This window comes from Habropoda laboriosa, unplaced genomic scaffold (genome assembly GCF_001263275.1).
Source record: "Habropoda laboriosa isolate 0110345459 unplaced genomic scaffold, ASM126327v1 scaffold346, whole genome shotgun sequence".
NCBI lineage: Eukaryota > Metazoa > Arthropoda > Insecta > Hymenoptera > Apidae > Habropoda > Habropoda laboriosa.
In genome coordinates, this window is record NW_017100529.1 from 789,567 (window position 1) to 805,909 (window position 16,343).

The following is a 16,343-nucleotide window of genomic DNA, read 5'->3' on the forward strand; positions in this document are numbered from 1 at the left end:
TTACCACAGTAAACGACGAACTACGACTAAACTCTTGCTAGGGCTGACTGAGGTCGAGTCAGAATGAAAACAAATTTTCAACGTAGCATTCATAGGAAAGAACAAAAACATTCGGAAGCACGGTTTCCTGGTAGCGTAGTTAAACTGCTCGATGTTTGGGTACGTAAGCAAAAAGTCACCTCGGACACGCGATCGCGTTCATGAAAACAGAAATCTTATACGGGAAAAGATTTCGAGAAACTAAATTATTTTCAGTTTGAACTGAAAAATGTACTTAAATAACACAAAAAAATCGGAGAATTCTTGATATTTATTAACGAATATTCAAAAATCAAGAGTAATTAAATGTAAAATAAAATAATTACATTCAATTAGTTATTCATTTGATGCATTACTCTTTCTATTTTTCATTTCTCACAGTTGAATAACTTTGAGAATACGAAGTATTTCAACTTGTCTATCTATATTTTTTAAGATAAACGTTAAATTTAAGAGTTTTTGTCAAATTGATTAGTGTCCATGCTATTGAGAGTGCTAATGGAGAGCTAGACATACAATTTGAGAGTACTCTTGAGAGCAACTATCGCAAGGGTACATGCCCATATGAGAGTTTCTTGAGAGATAAATTTGACTCTCGAGAGCAACTCACGATAGTTTTACTCTCCAATGGACAATGTTCATCTGAGAGATTTTCACGATAGTCACTCTCGAGAGTACTCTCAAATTGTGTATCCAGCTCTCTGCTTACACTCTCAATAGTGTGCCCTGATAAATTTAACTCTCGAGACTAACTCGCGATAGTTTTACTCTCCAATGGACAATGTTCATCTGAGAGATTTTCACGATAGTCACTCTCGAGAGTACTCTCAAATTACGTATCCAGCTTTCTGCCTACACTCTCAATACAGTATACACTGCTTAAATTGACTCTCGAGAGTAACTCGCGATAGTTTCGCTCTCAAATGGACAAGTATCCCAAGACTTATCCCTTAAAAATTTCTAACATAAAATTCCTAACAACAAAAGATATCCCAAACAAAATATATGGATAAAAACACACGAGCCATATCCAGTACCGAAAGTTTCACGAATTCCTACGCTCTCACGTCGAGAAGAGCTATTTTCCTTATCCCTAACCGAGCACCGGATATCCTTCATTTCTGGTTCTTGCACATTCCTAGGAGATTCGTATCGAAGGTCATAAAGCAGCTCAGTACAATTGGCTAGTTAACGAAAGAACGAATTTATGAGTTATCGCGTTCTCGTCCGTACACGATCACTATGCAGACCTGTAATTCTCCATTACCGACAATCAATGTCGCGATGAATTTATGCTATTGACATACACACACGCACACGTACATACACACACGTGTCGATTTATCCTGGCAAAAATTTACGGCTGATTGCTTTTCCGCAGCCCGACAAGAATATTAATTTCAACCACCTTTCCCCTCGTAAAATCCTCGTGAAACGCGACGTAACGCGAGGCAATAAACGCACCGCTGTGCTCTCATGGTGGCATTATTATTATGCACGTGTCAGGGAATGCCTCTTGCAGAAATCGGCCATCTTTTCAACCAATAATACAGCCAATCCTCAATCACGTGGCCACGCTCGAGGATTCGCGTTTCCTTGCGTGCAATAGCCAGTATTTTTTTTCTGTCGTCACCCGCGCCCCTATACACGTGTGCTCGAATGATACGTATAATTTTAGATGCCCTATTCGATAAACGATCCAGCATTAGTCGTTCATCTGATATTGCCACTTTATTTCATGTTAGTTCCATGGAGAATCATTAATAGATGGTTTTGCCGTGACGATGAGGTACCGAGAATGGTAATTACGCTTTAATGGGGTCTTTTATACAGAGAGACGTGTAAGAATTTGAAGGTTAGGTAATTTAACAGGCGTCACTGCTTCGTTACAGAAGTTGAATTGTACCGGGAATTTGTCGCTATTACCTACGAGGAATTTTCTCAACGAAAGTTTATCTGCTTTGGATAAATGACAAATTTGGACGAAAAGAATCTTTTCTAACTTGGAGTTTCTTTTTTTTTCAATGGGATTTTATATTTTGGTTCTAATCATTTTTGTTAAAATCAAGGATTCAACTCTGTAATCTTGCTGAATAAAATTTGGTCCATTAGAATAGGTTATAATTTTCATTTAAACTATTTCACTTACATACATACATTGATACGTTAAATTTATTTAGTCCCTTTTATTATAAACAAAAATAATTCTTAAAAATATTTTGTCTTATATAAATAAGCAAATACCTACATCTAGATTGTAAATGTTTACGCAAAATACATATGTTTGTGCAATTATCGCATCAAACCTACAGCAATTAACCTATCAAATTATGCAAAATACATGAGAGCAGCGTTACAATGTTACTCTCATATATTTTGCATATTTTGATACGTTATCGTTCCTCAAACACCCGCAGTCTACTTACAACCAATACGCAGAGTTTATTTCCTAACGTTCGACTTATTACATTTAATAATTTCACGACAGAACTAACGGAACTTAGGCGAAAGAACTAGGTACCTACCGTCGTACTTCGATAACTTATTCCAAGTCCTTAAGATCCTTATGCAAAGACTGCTCGACAAACTCTAAAAATCAGGGGAAAGTGGTTCGATAGGTAAAAGAGTAAGGGTTATTTTAGGTTCAAGGGTCACTAAAGGATAAGGCACTGAGGTCGAGGTAGGTGAGTAATGGGAAAGGATGATAGTCACAAACGTATTTTTTTTAACCCTTTCATTACTATTAACGCCTAAAGGCATTTTGAAAATTTGCTCGCACTCTTGAAGCCTTCTCATGCACTTCCACCTTAATTGATTAAACCGAATTTTAAAACGACACGACCAAGATGAGAAATTTTGCAGCCGTGGTTAAAACTTTAAGTCACCCAAGTTACGCGTTCAAATCTTTTGGTATCTTAATCTCTATCGGCCCATATTACAGAGCTACCATGTCCAATCAACGGACCAAAACAGAACTGCAAAAACAATCCATCAGCACCTCTTTCGCGCGATCCAGAGTGTCCTCGAGCTACGCGAAATCTTCTCCCGGTTACCGATGAGCTTTTACGTCCGTTTCGATCGTCAAGGTAGCTAGTCGACGCCGATGTTAATCTCGACAGGCTGGTGAGCCGCGTAAACGCGGATGGTTGCCGCCTGGGGTCCAATCGTTGATTTACCATTGTCCACTAAAATATCGCGCCGGCACGAATACCAGAGGGATTAACATCGCGCCGGTAGACGGTTGATTCACGGCGCAGGGCAGATCGAGCGTCAGCATATATTAACCTTTCCCACCACAAACGAACGATCTGTCTCTACGTGAGAGACATCGCACAAGTCGGGAAGAAGAGCTCTCCTCAGGATCCCACTTTCCCTTTTCGTGGGTGGAACGAGGATGACATCATCGATCGAGCGCGGTAAAGGACGCGTCCTAGCAGGATGCGCGATCGTGCCACTTTTCACGCCGATTTAGGCTGACCTCGCCACGCTGTTCAACGGGACCCATTCTCGATGAAGATCGCCGCAAAGAGCTTCTGCTTTGCCAACGTGATCGTCGTTTATTATTCACGGGTGAAACTACAGGACTGATTTCTCGAACGCGTGCAGAAAGAAAGAACTCAATTTGGTTTCGAACCTCGTTCAGGAGTGAGATTAACACGTGAACGGGTTTAGTGAGTCACGTATGGCTTTGTGGACTGTTTGAAATTGTTCATAAAAGTACTTAGAGGTAGAAGAGTATAAAAAAATATGTTAATGAAAAATTGTCGAACACTGTGCAGGCGAAACATTGGGATTGCGAATATTTTCAATATTCAGTTCTGTTAATTGTCCCGAATATATTTGCAACGCAGTAATTGGACGCAATTTTGATTAATTTGTATTACAATGTCATATAGGAAAATGCATTAGTGGCAAGATGTAATTCTAAAGTACAAAAAATGAACCAATTCTTTTTAACTGATTAAAATACACGCAGTTGCTTATTGAAAACAGGATTAAACACTGTGCAGAGAAACATCTGCGTAATTATTTAAATATGACGAATATGAATATGAATATTCGAAAAGTTCTTTTGTAATATAGTAATTGGACATAATTTCGATGAATTTGTCGTGTGATTAATTTCGACTAATTACAATGTCATACATGAGAATGCATTAAAGTAATTCTAGAACACAATAAACGAGCCAATCTTTTTCAATTAAACAAAATACATCGCTAGAAAGTCGAACTTTCTTAGTGCCTGAATATTTTCGAGAGTGACTATAGACGCATTTTTTCATACTTTTTTAAAGTGTGTAAATTAGAGGCTCTAAAAAAAAATTGAAACATCCTGAAACTACCGGCTAAACTGTCTTCTAAAATACTTCAGTTACACACAGAATTAAAATGGATGAATTCTCGATTTAAAGTGAACGCTTGTTTCATGATTGATGATGATGTTAGGATCCTTTGAAAATGCTACGCGTGCTAACGACATCGGATTTTTATACATGTGAAACTGAGCCGCGGGGGAATACATCGTTCTTTTCATTAATCTTCCAACTAACAATCTAAAAGTAGAAATGGAAAATTTCGAAAATTTTATGCCGAGATGACAAATGAAATTTTTCTTTTTTCCATCTCCATTCATCAGTCCTTCGCGCGTCTTTTTTTTCTACTTCCTCGAGTATGTAGATTCTTACACGAGACATTGGCTAATGGTAATTTGTATCTGTTTCATTTTTCATTAATACATTAACATACGCTTTCCCTGGCGCGTGCATAAATCATTGTACTCCAGCGACAATAACAGAAATCGGAGATTGGAAACGCACCAGGCATCATTAATGTGATTGAATAGTGCTGTCGACAGGGATTGAGAAGTATAAAGTACCAATTCAATCGGCATTCATGCGGGTGGAACCCGTGACAGAGTAACCATCGATCAAGAATTGCGGATAGAAGTTGTTAATTTTATGCGTGCCTCAGTGTCGCGAATTAAAAGAAGCGTGTTAACGTGTATCGCTATCAATTGAATTCACGCTTAAACGTTTTTACAAACAGGCATGATTTATATTACATCTCGTTTCATTTTTAATAATGCAGTATTTATCTCTGCGATTCTTTCTTAACCCTTTCGTGACTGTATTCGATATTTATCTCGACGATCGTTCAATATTTTAACGTGGATCACTATTAATTCAATTCACTCTTAAACGCCTTTATACACAAGCATGACTTACACTACCGGCCAAAAGTTTGGAATCACTGAGCATTGCAATTTACACAAAAATTTCCAGAAAAAAGTCGGCGACTTTGAGAATTTTTTATCATTAAAGAGATAAACTTCAAATCTATAAAAAAATTAGCAGTAGATTTAATATTGATGAAAAGTGGGAGGTGATTCCAAACTTTTGGCCGATAGTGTATATCATAATTCCTTCGGTTTTTAATCGTTCAGTATTTATCTCCACGATTCTTAACCCTTTCGTGGTAATATTCAATATTTATTTTTACGATTTTTAACCCTTTCGTGGTAATATTCAATATTTATTTCTACGATTTTTAACCCTTTCGTGGTAATATTCAATATTTATTTTTACGATTCTTAACCCTTTCGTGACCAAAGTGTCTTTTTTTAAATTTCTGATTTATCTGGGAATCGTCGCATCCACAAAGAATATTAAATTGAGATCAATTTTTGATTGAATACCTAAGTAGGACATATGAGCCCCTCAGGTCACGAACAGATTAAACCAATATCCAACCACGATAACAAACTGACGACATATTGATATTCATGGAAAGTTAGTAGACGTAAATTTCAAAATTTCCAAGCAGAAGATCAAACATAAATAACGATACGAAGCCATAAGAGGAATAATGAAAAACCGTATTTCTAGGGAACACGTATTGCAACTGATAATTCTCCTTCACCATCGATCTTGTAATAGCTAGACTGCGGATTTGTATGCATTTAGATGAAATTCAATGGTATAAAATTGCACAGAATATGAAGAACTACAGAAAATATCTAAATTATTACAATTTTCTACCGAATTTTCTACCTCTTTTACCGTATTCACGAAAACTATAAATTTGCCTAAAAATTCGCAGTCTAGTAATAACCGATAACACCTAAGCAAACAGGGCAAATCTAGACCCGTTCAACCGGACTTGACACGCGGCTACTTGAAGATTTCACTTTCAGTTTACACGTGTGGGCGTTGACAAACAGAACGAGTATATCACACAATGGAATATTGAAATTACTCGTTCAAATGGATACATTATATCTGTCGATTTCACTTGTCGCACTGAAGAATGGTATCTAGTTCAACTTTTAATAGGTCAACGTTATTCAATATCTCTCCTTCTTCTCTAGATTTCTCCATTCTTTCTTATTGAAAATGAATAAAAAATGTGGGACATAATTCTTTTGTACGAGATTTCATTTAGAGGACTTGCTGAATACGCGTTCGTTTGATTGTACCGCGGCCTGAAACGTGTTACAAATCATTTTTCAAAAGAAGGTAGTACGAAGCTTCTACTACGAAGTTTCTGAACAATTAGAATGCGAGAATATAACGTTATCAGTTAATGACACTCAAACTGACGATGCAAATATTTATCTGTGAATATAACAAGTATGATAATTTCAATAATTAATATAAAAGTAAATATGATCATTTTAGCGGAAGTACAATGTTAGTAAAATCGTTACTATGTGCGTTACAGTTAAATTAATTAATCGAAATTTATTTTTTCCAAAAGTTAAACTTCACAAAAAAAAGATTTCACTCTACATTTCTCTCTTCGTCTCGTCTTCGATTCGATTTCTTTATCGATCGTTCGAACTTCGTCGAACAGGACACTAAATAACTCTAACTACACCATTTACAATGCAAGGAAACGGCTCAATAACAATACCATCGGAGTAAAGAAGTGGTAAAACAGGAATCTCTCGTTAAGCTGTCGTTCATTAAAAATTTACAGGTTAATTACCGCGTTGTTACTCGAATAACTGCCGTCGCAACACGGATAACGACGTTAACGAAGGGATTTCGCTATAAAAGCAAAGAAACTCTAATAAAACGATAATCAGCTCGAAGTAGTAAAATTTAGTAATCCTGTTACTCTTCCCTCCTTTTTTTTCCTCCCGTTGATTTCAGGATTGCGTAAAAAAAAAAAAAAAATCGAGTTAAAATGAGTCAGGATCGAAATGTCGACTGTCAACGACGACGTCAATGGCACTTATAAACGCCAAGGTAATAAATCTGAGTGATCTTAATTTTATGGCAGCTTGTAGACATAAATCATGTTAAGATACGATTGAACGAAGGAACCACAAGCAATTGAATTTAAAGATACAACGGCAATAATTGACGTCTAGTAAGAGGTTTTTCGAGCGTACCATTACGAAACACCGTAATGTTCTCCTCATCGAATGATTACGCGACCTTTGCGTTTTAATTACCCTAAACGGCGAACGAGAAAGGGTTTTTTCTCGGATAACTCGAGGACACGGTAGGAGGATGACTTTTACAGACTCTCTCAAATGGTGGGAAGATTAAACGCAGTCGTCAACTGCATCGTTGTACGATGAAAAAAGAAGAAGAAAAAAACGTCGGTACTAACATGGGATCGGCTCTATTCATCGGTGGACTGGGGGACTAATGACGATGAATAATATAGTCTTATCGCGATGTTCGTTTCACATCTTTTTTTTTTTAAGGATCACGTGGAATTTTTCAAACATTCCCGATGAAAACAACTTCTTTTTTTTTTCTGCCTCGGAAATATTCTAGTGACAAATCGATCTGTCACGATTTTCATGGCCGAAAAAGAATTCTAGGACAGCGGCGAAAGGGAGTGCCGACGATTTTTGGTTCGTCACTTTCGACTTTCGCCTGCAGGTAATTCTGATCGAGGAAAGTTCAAATTAAAATGTGTCGTATACGCTTCGTATATAAAAATGTCGAATTAAAATGTACTTTTGAACTGGTCGTTGAAATGGAACTGGTTTTCGAATGAGACATCGATAATTTATCGACACCTGCCGCTGAATTAGCAATATAAAAATTGGCAAACTGGAAAATTTTTGGAACAGAGTGTAGTGGATATCTCAGCTGAACCTGGGGAATCAAGTGGTCGACTTGACATTTAAAATGACGCGCCGCCGTTGTTTGTGAATCTTCGCGAAGCTTTTAAAAGGTGAACAAGATTAGACCAGGTGAAGTCAGTTGCACGGAGCGACGAATTAAGTTGCCGTATTGGCTAATTCTACTCCTAATTAACGTGTTACACAAAAACACGGTATAAGTTGAATGGTATATGGGCTGCAATAAATTAATATAGCAACAGAATGCATTTACTCAGATTTTTTGAAACGTTCATAGGTAAAAATTGTAAAATTTAATGTCCTGTTCATGAAAATGAACGTCAATTTAGGTATAAAATTAGATAAATAATTTACAGCTGCGTGATATCTGTAGTTCTATAGGTAAAAAATATAATAAATTTCTCACACACACAAAAATAATATAGAGGCTGAAGAAATTAATTTATGGATAATTAATTGAAGATTTATGTGTAATAGGTGATTGCCACATCTCTGTTGCAATGCACACAGCAGCAAGGAAGCAGGCAGAGTAGAGAAGTGGTACTGAAAATCAGTGACGAGCAGAAGAGTCAATATCTAAATCAAGACTTTTATTCTAGTGAGTAACTATGGTGAAAATTTTAAATGTTCTTCGTCGTATATTTAAAAAAGTATATCACAATCGTAAGTGTAATATTAATTCTTCCATCAGATGCATATAATTACGGCTATGAGATAAATCCCAATGGGCAGTTCCACCATGAAATACGTGGACCAGACGACATTACATATGGATGTTATGGATACATAGATCCATATGGAAAATTAAGAACAACATTTTACATAAGCGATGGCTGGGGATATCGAGTTGTTCAACCAGGCAAATCGGTTGAACTATTCCTCCACGAACATGAACATCATCATCATGATGACTCGGAGCAACATAATCATGGAGACGACGACCACCATCACCATCATGGTGTAGTTACAGAATGGAAAGACTTATACTTCCCAGAAGTATGTAGACAATTTGATGGAACGGGTACCGGACCAATCTCGGTTCCAGGACCCGGAGCAGGTAAGAACTTAATAAATATGGAATGAATATGAAAGGTGTAATAAAGAATTGAGAATAATTTTAAATTCTAAAAAAGGACCAGGAACAGATGGTTCAAGCAGTGGCGGAACACCTGTACAACCAGGACAACCACAATATCCACCGCAACCACCAGAATATCCTATCAGACCTGGTACGTGCCCTTACAATTAACTGCACGCATTGCAATTATGGAAGAAACTATTACATGGAATAATAGTATTAACCATGAGAAATATTAAAATGAAAATAATTAACTTAAGCTACAATTTCACATACAGGATACCCGGGACAACCTGGAACACCCGGTACACCAGGGAAACCGGGTTACCCTGGACAACCTGGGACACCTGGAATACCAGGAACGCCACCACAACCAGGATATCCTGGATCACCGGGAACACCAGGAACACCACCACAACCAGGATATCCCGGAACACCTGGCACACCTGGAACACCAGGAACACCACCGCAACCAGGATATCCTGGCACACCAGGAATACCAGGGAAACCGGGATACCCTGGAACGCCAGGAGTACCAGGAACACCACCACAACCAGGATATCCCGGAACACCTGGCACACCTGGAACACCAGGAACACCACCGCAACCAGGATATCCTGGCACACCAGGAATACCAGGGAAACCGGGATACCCTGGCACGCCAGGAGTACCAGGAACACCACCGCAACCAGGATATCCTGGCACACCAGGAATACCAGGGAAACCGGGATACCCTGGCACGCCAGGAGTACCAGGAACACCACCACAGCCTGGATATCCAGGAACACCTGGAACGCCACCACAGCCCGGATATCCAGGAACACCAGGAAAGCCGGGACACCCTGGAACACCTGGGACACCAGGAATACCAGGAACGCCACCACAGCCTGGATATCCAGGAATACCAGGAAAGCCGGGATACCCTGGAACACCTGGGACACCAGGAGTACCAGGAACGCCACCGCAGCCCGGATATCCAGGAACACCTGGAACGCCAGGAGTACCAGGAAAACCACCACAACCTGGATATCCAGGAACACCAGGAATACCAGGGAAGCCGGGATACCCTGGAACACCTGGGACGCCAGGAGTACCAGGAACGCCACCACAGCCAGGATATCCAGGAAAGCCAGGATACCCTGGAACACCTGGGACACCAGGAGTACCAGGAACGCCACCACAGCCAGGATATCCAGGAAAGCCAGGATACCCTGGAACACCTGGGACACCAGGAGTACCAGGAACGCCACCGCAGCCCGGATATCCTGGAACACCTGGAACGCCAGGAGTACCAGGAAAACCACCACAGCCTGGATATCCAGGAACACCAGGAATACCAGGGAAGCCGGGATACCCAGGAAAACCTGGGACGCCAGGAGTACCAGGAAAACCATCACAGCCTGGATATCCAGGAACACCTGGAACGCCACCACAGCCTGGATATCCAGGAACACCTGGAACGCCATCGCAGCCTGGATATCCCGGAACACCAGGAAAGCCGGGATACCCTGGAACACCTGGGACACCAGGAGTACCAGGAACTCCACCGCAGCCCGGATATCCTGGAACACCTGGAACGCCAGGAGTACCCGGAACACCACCGCAGCCAGGGTATCCAGGAACACCAGGAATACCAGGGAAGCCGGGATACCCTGGAACACCTGGGACGCCAGGAATACCAGGAACGCCACCACAGCCTGGATATCCAGAAATACCAGGGAAACCGGGGGAACCGGGACATCCGGGACAACCTGAACCGCCACCATATCCCGGATACCCTGGAACACCAGGAATACCAGGGAAACCAGGACATCCGGGACAGCCTGAACCGCCACCACATCCTGGATATCCTGGAACACCTAGCACACCCGGAACACCTGTAATCCCCGGCAAACCGGGGACACCTGGAGTGCCAGGAAAACCACCACAATCTGGTCAGCCAGGAAGCCCTGGAAGTCCAGGAACACCCGGAACACCAGGAATACCTGAAAAACCATTACAGCCTGGACATCCTGGAACACCTGGAACGCCATCGCAGCCTGGATATCCTGGAACTCCGGGAACACCAGGGAAACCTGGACATCCTGGCACGCCCGGTACTCCACCACAACCTGGATACCCCGGAACTCCCGGGACGCCTGGAACTCCTGGACACCCAGGAATACCACCGCAACCTGGGCATCCAGGAACACCCGGAACTCCAGGCACACCAGGTACACCACCTCAGCCTGGCTATCCTGGTAGACCCGGGACTCCGGGAACGCCTGGTAAGCCAGGAACACCAGGAACGCCACCTAAGCCCGGTTATCCCGGATCACCCGGTACACCAGGTACCCCGCCTCATCCTGGATATCCCGGTACGCCAGGACATCCTGGAATACCACCACAACCTGGATATCCTGGAACACCCGGGCATCCTGGATATCCTGAAACGCCACCACAACCCGGATACCCCGGAACACCTGGTACACCTGGAACACCCGGGCATCCTGGATATCCTGGAACGCCACCACAGCCCGGATACCCCGGAATACCTGGAAAACCATCACAGCCTGGATATCCTGGAACACCTGGAACGCCACCGCAGCCTGGATATCCCGGAACACCTGGAACACCAGGGAAACCTGGGCATCCTGGCACGCCCGGTACTCCACCACAACCTGGATACCCCGGAACTCCCGGGACGCCTGGAACTCCTGGACACCCAGGAATACCACCGCAACCTGGGCATCCAGGAACACCCGGAACTCCAGGCACACCAGGTACACCACCTCAGCCTGGCTATCCTGGTAGACCCGGGACTCCGGGAACGCCTGGTAAGCCGGGAACAGAAGGAACGCCACCTAAGCCCGGTTATCCCGGATCACCCGGTACACCAGGTACTCCGCCTCATCCTGGATATCCCGGTACACCAGGTACTCCGCCTCATCCTGGATATCCCGGTACGCCAGGACATCCTGGAACACCACCACAACCTGGATACCCCGGAACACCTGGTACACCTGGAACACCCGGGCATCCTGGATATCCTGGAACGCCACCACAGCCCGGATACCCCGGAATACCAGGAATACCTGGAAAACCATCACAGCCTGAATATCCTGGAACACCTGGAACGCCACCGCAGCCTGGATATCCAGGAACGCCAGGAATACCAGGGAAACCTGGACATCCTGGCACGCCCGGTACTCCGCCACTACCTGGATACCCCGGAACTCCTGGACACCCAGGAACACCACCGCAACCTGGGTATCCAGGAACACCCGGAACACCCGGAACTCCCGGAACTCCAGGCACACCAGGAACGCCACCTCAGCCCGGTTATCCCGGATCACCCGGTACACCAGGTACCCCGCCACAACCTGGATATCCCGGTACGCCAGGACATCCTGGAACGCCACCACAACCCGGATACCCCGGAACACCTGGTACACCTGGAACACCCGGGCATCCTGGATATCCTGGAACGTCACCACAGCCCGGATACCCCGGAACACCAGGAATACCTGGAAAACCATCAAAGCCTGGATATCCGGGAACACCTGGAACGCCACCGCAGCCTGGATATCCAGGAATACCAGGGAAACCTGGACATCCTGGCACGCCCGGTACTCCGCCACAACCTGGATACCCCGGAACTCCCGGGACGCCTGGAACTCCTGGACACCCAGGAACACCACCGCAATCTGGGTATCCAGGAACACCCGGAACTCCCGGAACTCCAGGCACACCAGGAACGCCACCTCAGCCCGGTTATCCCGGATCACCCGGGACTCCAGGTACCCCGCCACAACCTGGATATCCCGGTACGCCAGGACATCCTGGAACACCCGGGCATCCTGGATATCCTGGAACGCCACCACAACCCGGATACCCCGGAACACCTGGTTCACCTGGAACACCCGGGCATCCTGGATATCCTGGAACGCCACCACAGCCCGGATACCCTGGAACACCTGGTACACCAGGAACACCCGGGCATCCTGGATATCCTGGCAAACCAGGACAACCTGGAACTCCTGGAGCACCCGGGACGCCAGCACAACCTGAGTACCCTGGAACACCTGGGCATCCCGGATATCCTGGTACTCCAGGACAACCCGGACATCCTGGTACTCCAGGACAACCCGGATATCCTGGAACGCCGCCACAAACAGGCTATCCTGGGATACCGGGAACTCCGTCACAACCTGGATACCCTGGCTCACCTGGAACACCAGGAAAGCCTGGTAAGCCGGGTAAACCGGACAAGCCCAGTACTCTTCCAGTTACCCCACTGCCTGGAACGCCTGAACCAAGTCCGCCATATCCACCACACCCAGGATATCCTGGGACCGATGGTACACCAGGATATCCTGGCAGCCCTGGAACATCAGGTACACCTGGCACATCCGTTAAACCTGGCAAACCCAGTCGACCTGGTAAACCTGGTAAACCTGGACATCCGTCACATCCTGGCTATCCTGGAAGTCCTGGTACGCCAGGTTCCCCTGGATATCCTGGATCTCAAGTACCAATACCACCTGGCTATCCTGGAAGTCCCGGTACACCTGGTTCACCTGGATATCCTGGAAGCCCCGGTACTCCTGGTACACCAGGATATCCTGGAACTCAAGTGCCACCACAACCTGGGCACCCTGGAATTCCAGGTAGACCGGGTTATCCTGGAAGCCCTGGACACCCTGGATATCCTGGAAGCCCTGGTACGCCAGGTACAGCGGGATACCCTGGCACACCAAGCATACCTGGTACCGCAGGAACTCCAGGCACACCGGGATACCCTGGCACACCAAACATCCCTGGAACCCCAGGAACTCCTGGCAGTCCTGGATACCCTGGCACTCCAAGCATCCCTGGAACCCCAGGAACTCCTGGCACACCTGGATACCCTGGCACTCCAAGCATCCCTGGAACCCCAGGAACTCCTGGTACACCTGGATACCCTGGCACTCCAAGCATCCCTGGAACCCCAGGAACTCCTGGCACACCTGGATACCCTGGCACTCCAAGCATCCCTGGTACTCCAGGTACTCCTGAAATACCTGGCAAACCAGGTAAACCTGGCAAGCCTGGTAAGCCTGGTAAGCCTGGCAAGCCTGGTACTCCTGGCACACCACCGATTCCACCTCAACCTGGATACCCCGGCACACCGGGTAGTCCAGGTATTCCTGGTACTCCTGGAACACCAGGAACTCCACCGATTCCACCACAACCAGGATATCCTGGTACACCATCGTACCCAGGAACTCCTGGTAAACCGGGTAAACCAGGAAAACCGGGAAAACCTGGGCACCCTGGACACCCTGGACACCCTGGACACCCTGGACACCCAAAACCAGGTATGTGAATAATATATCTTTATATCAAATTAAATTTCGCATTTCGTTTTTAAATATTATATACCGGGGCACATAGTTTTTGCAATAAATATTTCTCTATAATTCCAGGTGAACCCCAGTATCCTCCATATCCAGGATATCCTTCTGGGCCTGAAGGTCCAATTGGCGGTGTAGGTCCTGATGGTCCCAATGGCCCATGGCCCGAAGGTCCTGATGGTCCCGCAGGTCCTGGAGGACCTGGAGGTCCCGAAGGTCCTGGAGGTCCTGAAGGTCCCGAAGGTCCAGTAGGTGGAGTTGGAGGTGTAGGAGGTGTAGGAGGTGAAGGACCAGCTGGTCCAGATGGTCCATGGCCAACAGGTTCTCCCGGTCCCGATGGACCATGGCCTGGTGACCCAGACTACGTACCCGGAGTGCAACCAACGTCCGGTCACCGAAATGACGGAGTGTTCAAAGTTCAATATCCCATCAAATACTACGAACCTACCACACAAACTCCCTATCAACAACCCCATTACGGAGACTTCGGACAGAAGCAAGTAGAACGACTAACCTCTAGCTCTAAGTTCCAATCAGAGTATACCAAAAACGAGACGTACGACGGGAATTACGAGAAAAAAGTTCAGTCTACAGCCTTTGGTTATCCAGTAAAAATAAGCGGCCCCTTAAGAGACTCGCAATTCAAAGATCAGTCTGTGAGACTCGGTTACCATCCAGGTCAGGTGAATCAAAACGCGGACGAAATCAATTCTCTGCTGCAAGCTCAACGAAAAGAGTCGCGAAAATACTCCGAGCAGGAGGATCGAAGCAGCTACGAAAGAGTCCAGAAAATCATGTCTCAAAACTCCCAAGACGCCTACAACGGTGTCAGACCTCCCAGTGGTCCGAAGTACTTCGTCCAAGACAGATACCCGCAGAGTTCACGCGAGAATCGGAAATATCCCCAACAGATTACGAAAGTGAGCGAACCGGTTATTCAGATCGAGACGAACCGCGAGGATCAAGCCAATGTAAGATATCAGCCGCCAAGTGGAAGTAATGCCGCTCTCGTGAAACAGGTAAACCAATTGTCTGAGACAGCTTACAACCCGAACTCCGAGTTCACCGCTATTGGGGTACAACCTCCGAGTTCGATCGGCAACAAGCCCTATCAGCAATCCATAGGGTTAGACCCAAACACCTGTCCCTGTTACCTCGTCGAGCCTGGCAATGATACAGCCACGACGACGAGCACGACATCCATTCCCCTCATTGGTCAGCTTGGCTTCATTCCCGTGGTATTCGTACCATACTGTCCAGGTGACGACGAAACGGACAGCCAAAACATGAAAGACATGTTCCCCACTGCAATGCCTGTACCATATGCATGCGACGCGTGCGACTCTCGTACCGGGAAAATCGAAACGAAGCTTCTCAGCCTGAATCAGCTTGGCAACGTAGAGAACCTAAGGGAGGCGTTACGCCAGGCGAAACTTGGCTTTTTGAATGTTTCAGCACGTGGTCGAACACAGAGAAGGCGAGCAAAGAGCCGGAACGCCAAGTGAAGAGTGCGATTGTAACGTGCGGGTATCAAGTCGCCACTCGGTCACGAAGAATGCCTCGCGTTCGAGCCACGGGAACGGTCCGTAAATCGACGAGCATTCTTGCCCGTCCATCAGCTGCTGGACAGCTGACGGATGGCCAAACAGAGACACGATCGAAATGGAACGAAGTGAACCATCGTTCTGCGGAGGGATAACCATAATCTGCGCGTTCCTCTGAACGGAAGGTAACGCGGGTGAAATGT

General features: G+C 45.3%; 1 protein-coding gene across 1 annotated transcript in view; it reads left to right on the forward strand.

The window, feature by feature from the left end:
• The window catches only part of LOC108576533 (collagen alpha-5(IV) chain-like), a 28,888-nt gene extending 12,645 nt beyond the window's left edge, over positions 1 to 16,243 (forward strand). The window contains exons 2-6 of the mRNA XM_017939544.1: positions 8,621 to 8,741; positions 8,835 to 9,200; positions 9,277 to 9,372; positions 9,500 to 14,560; positions 14,804 to 16,243. Of these exons, the coding sequence (XP_017795033.1) occupies positions 8,621 to 8,741; positions 8,835 to 9,200; positions 9,277 to 9,372; positions 9,500 to 14,560; positions 14,804 to 16,101 (6,942 nt within the window). The 3' untranslated portion in view covers positions 16,102 to 16,243. The remainder of the gene's footprint in view (positions 1 to 8,620; positions 8,742 to 8,834; positions 9,201 to 9,276; positions 9,373 to 9,499; positions 14,561 to 14,803) is intronic.
• Positions 16,244 to 16,343: the final 100 nt, after the last annotated feature.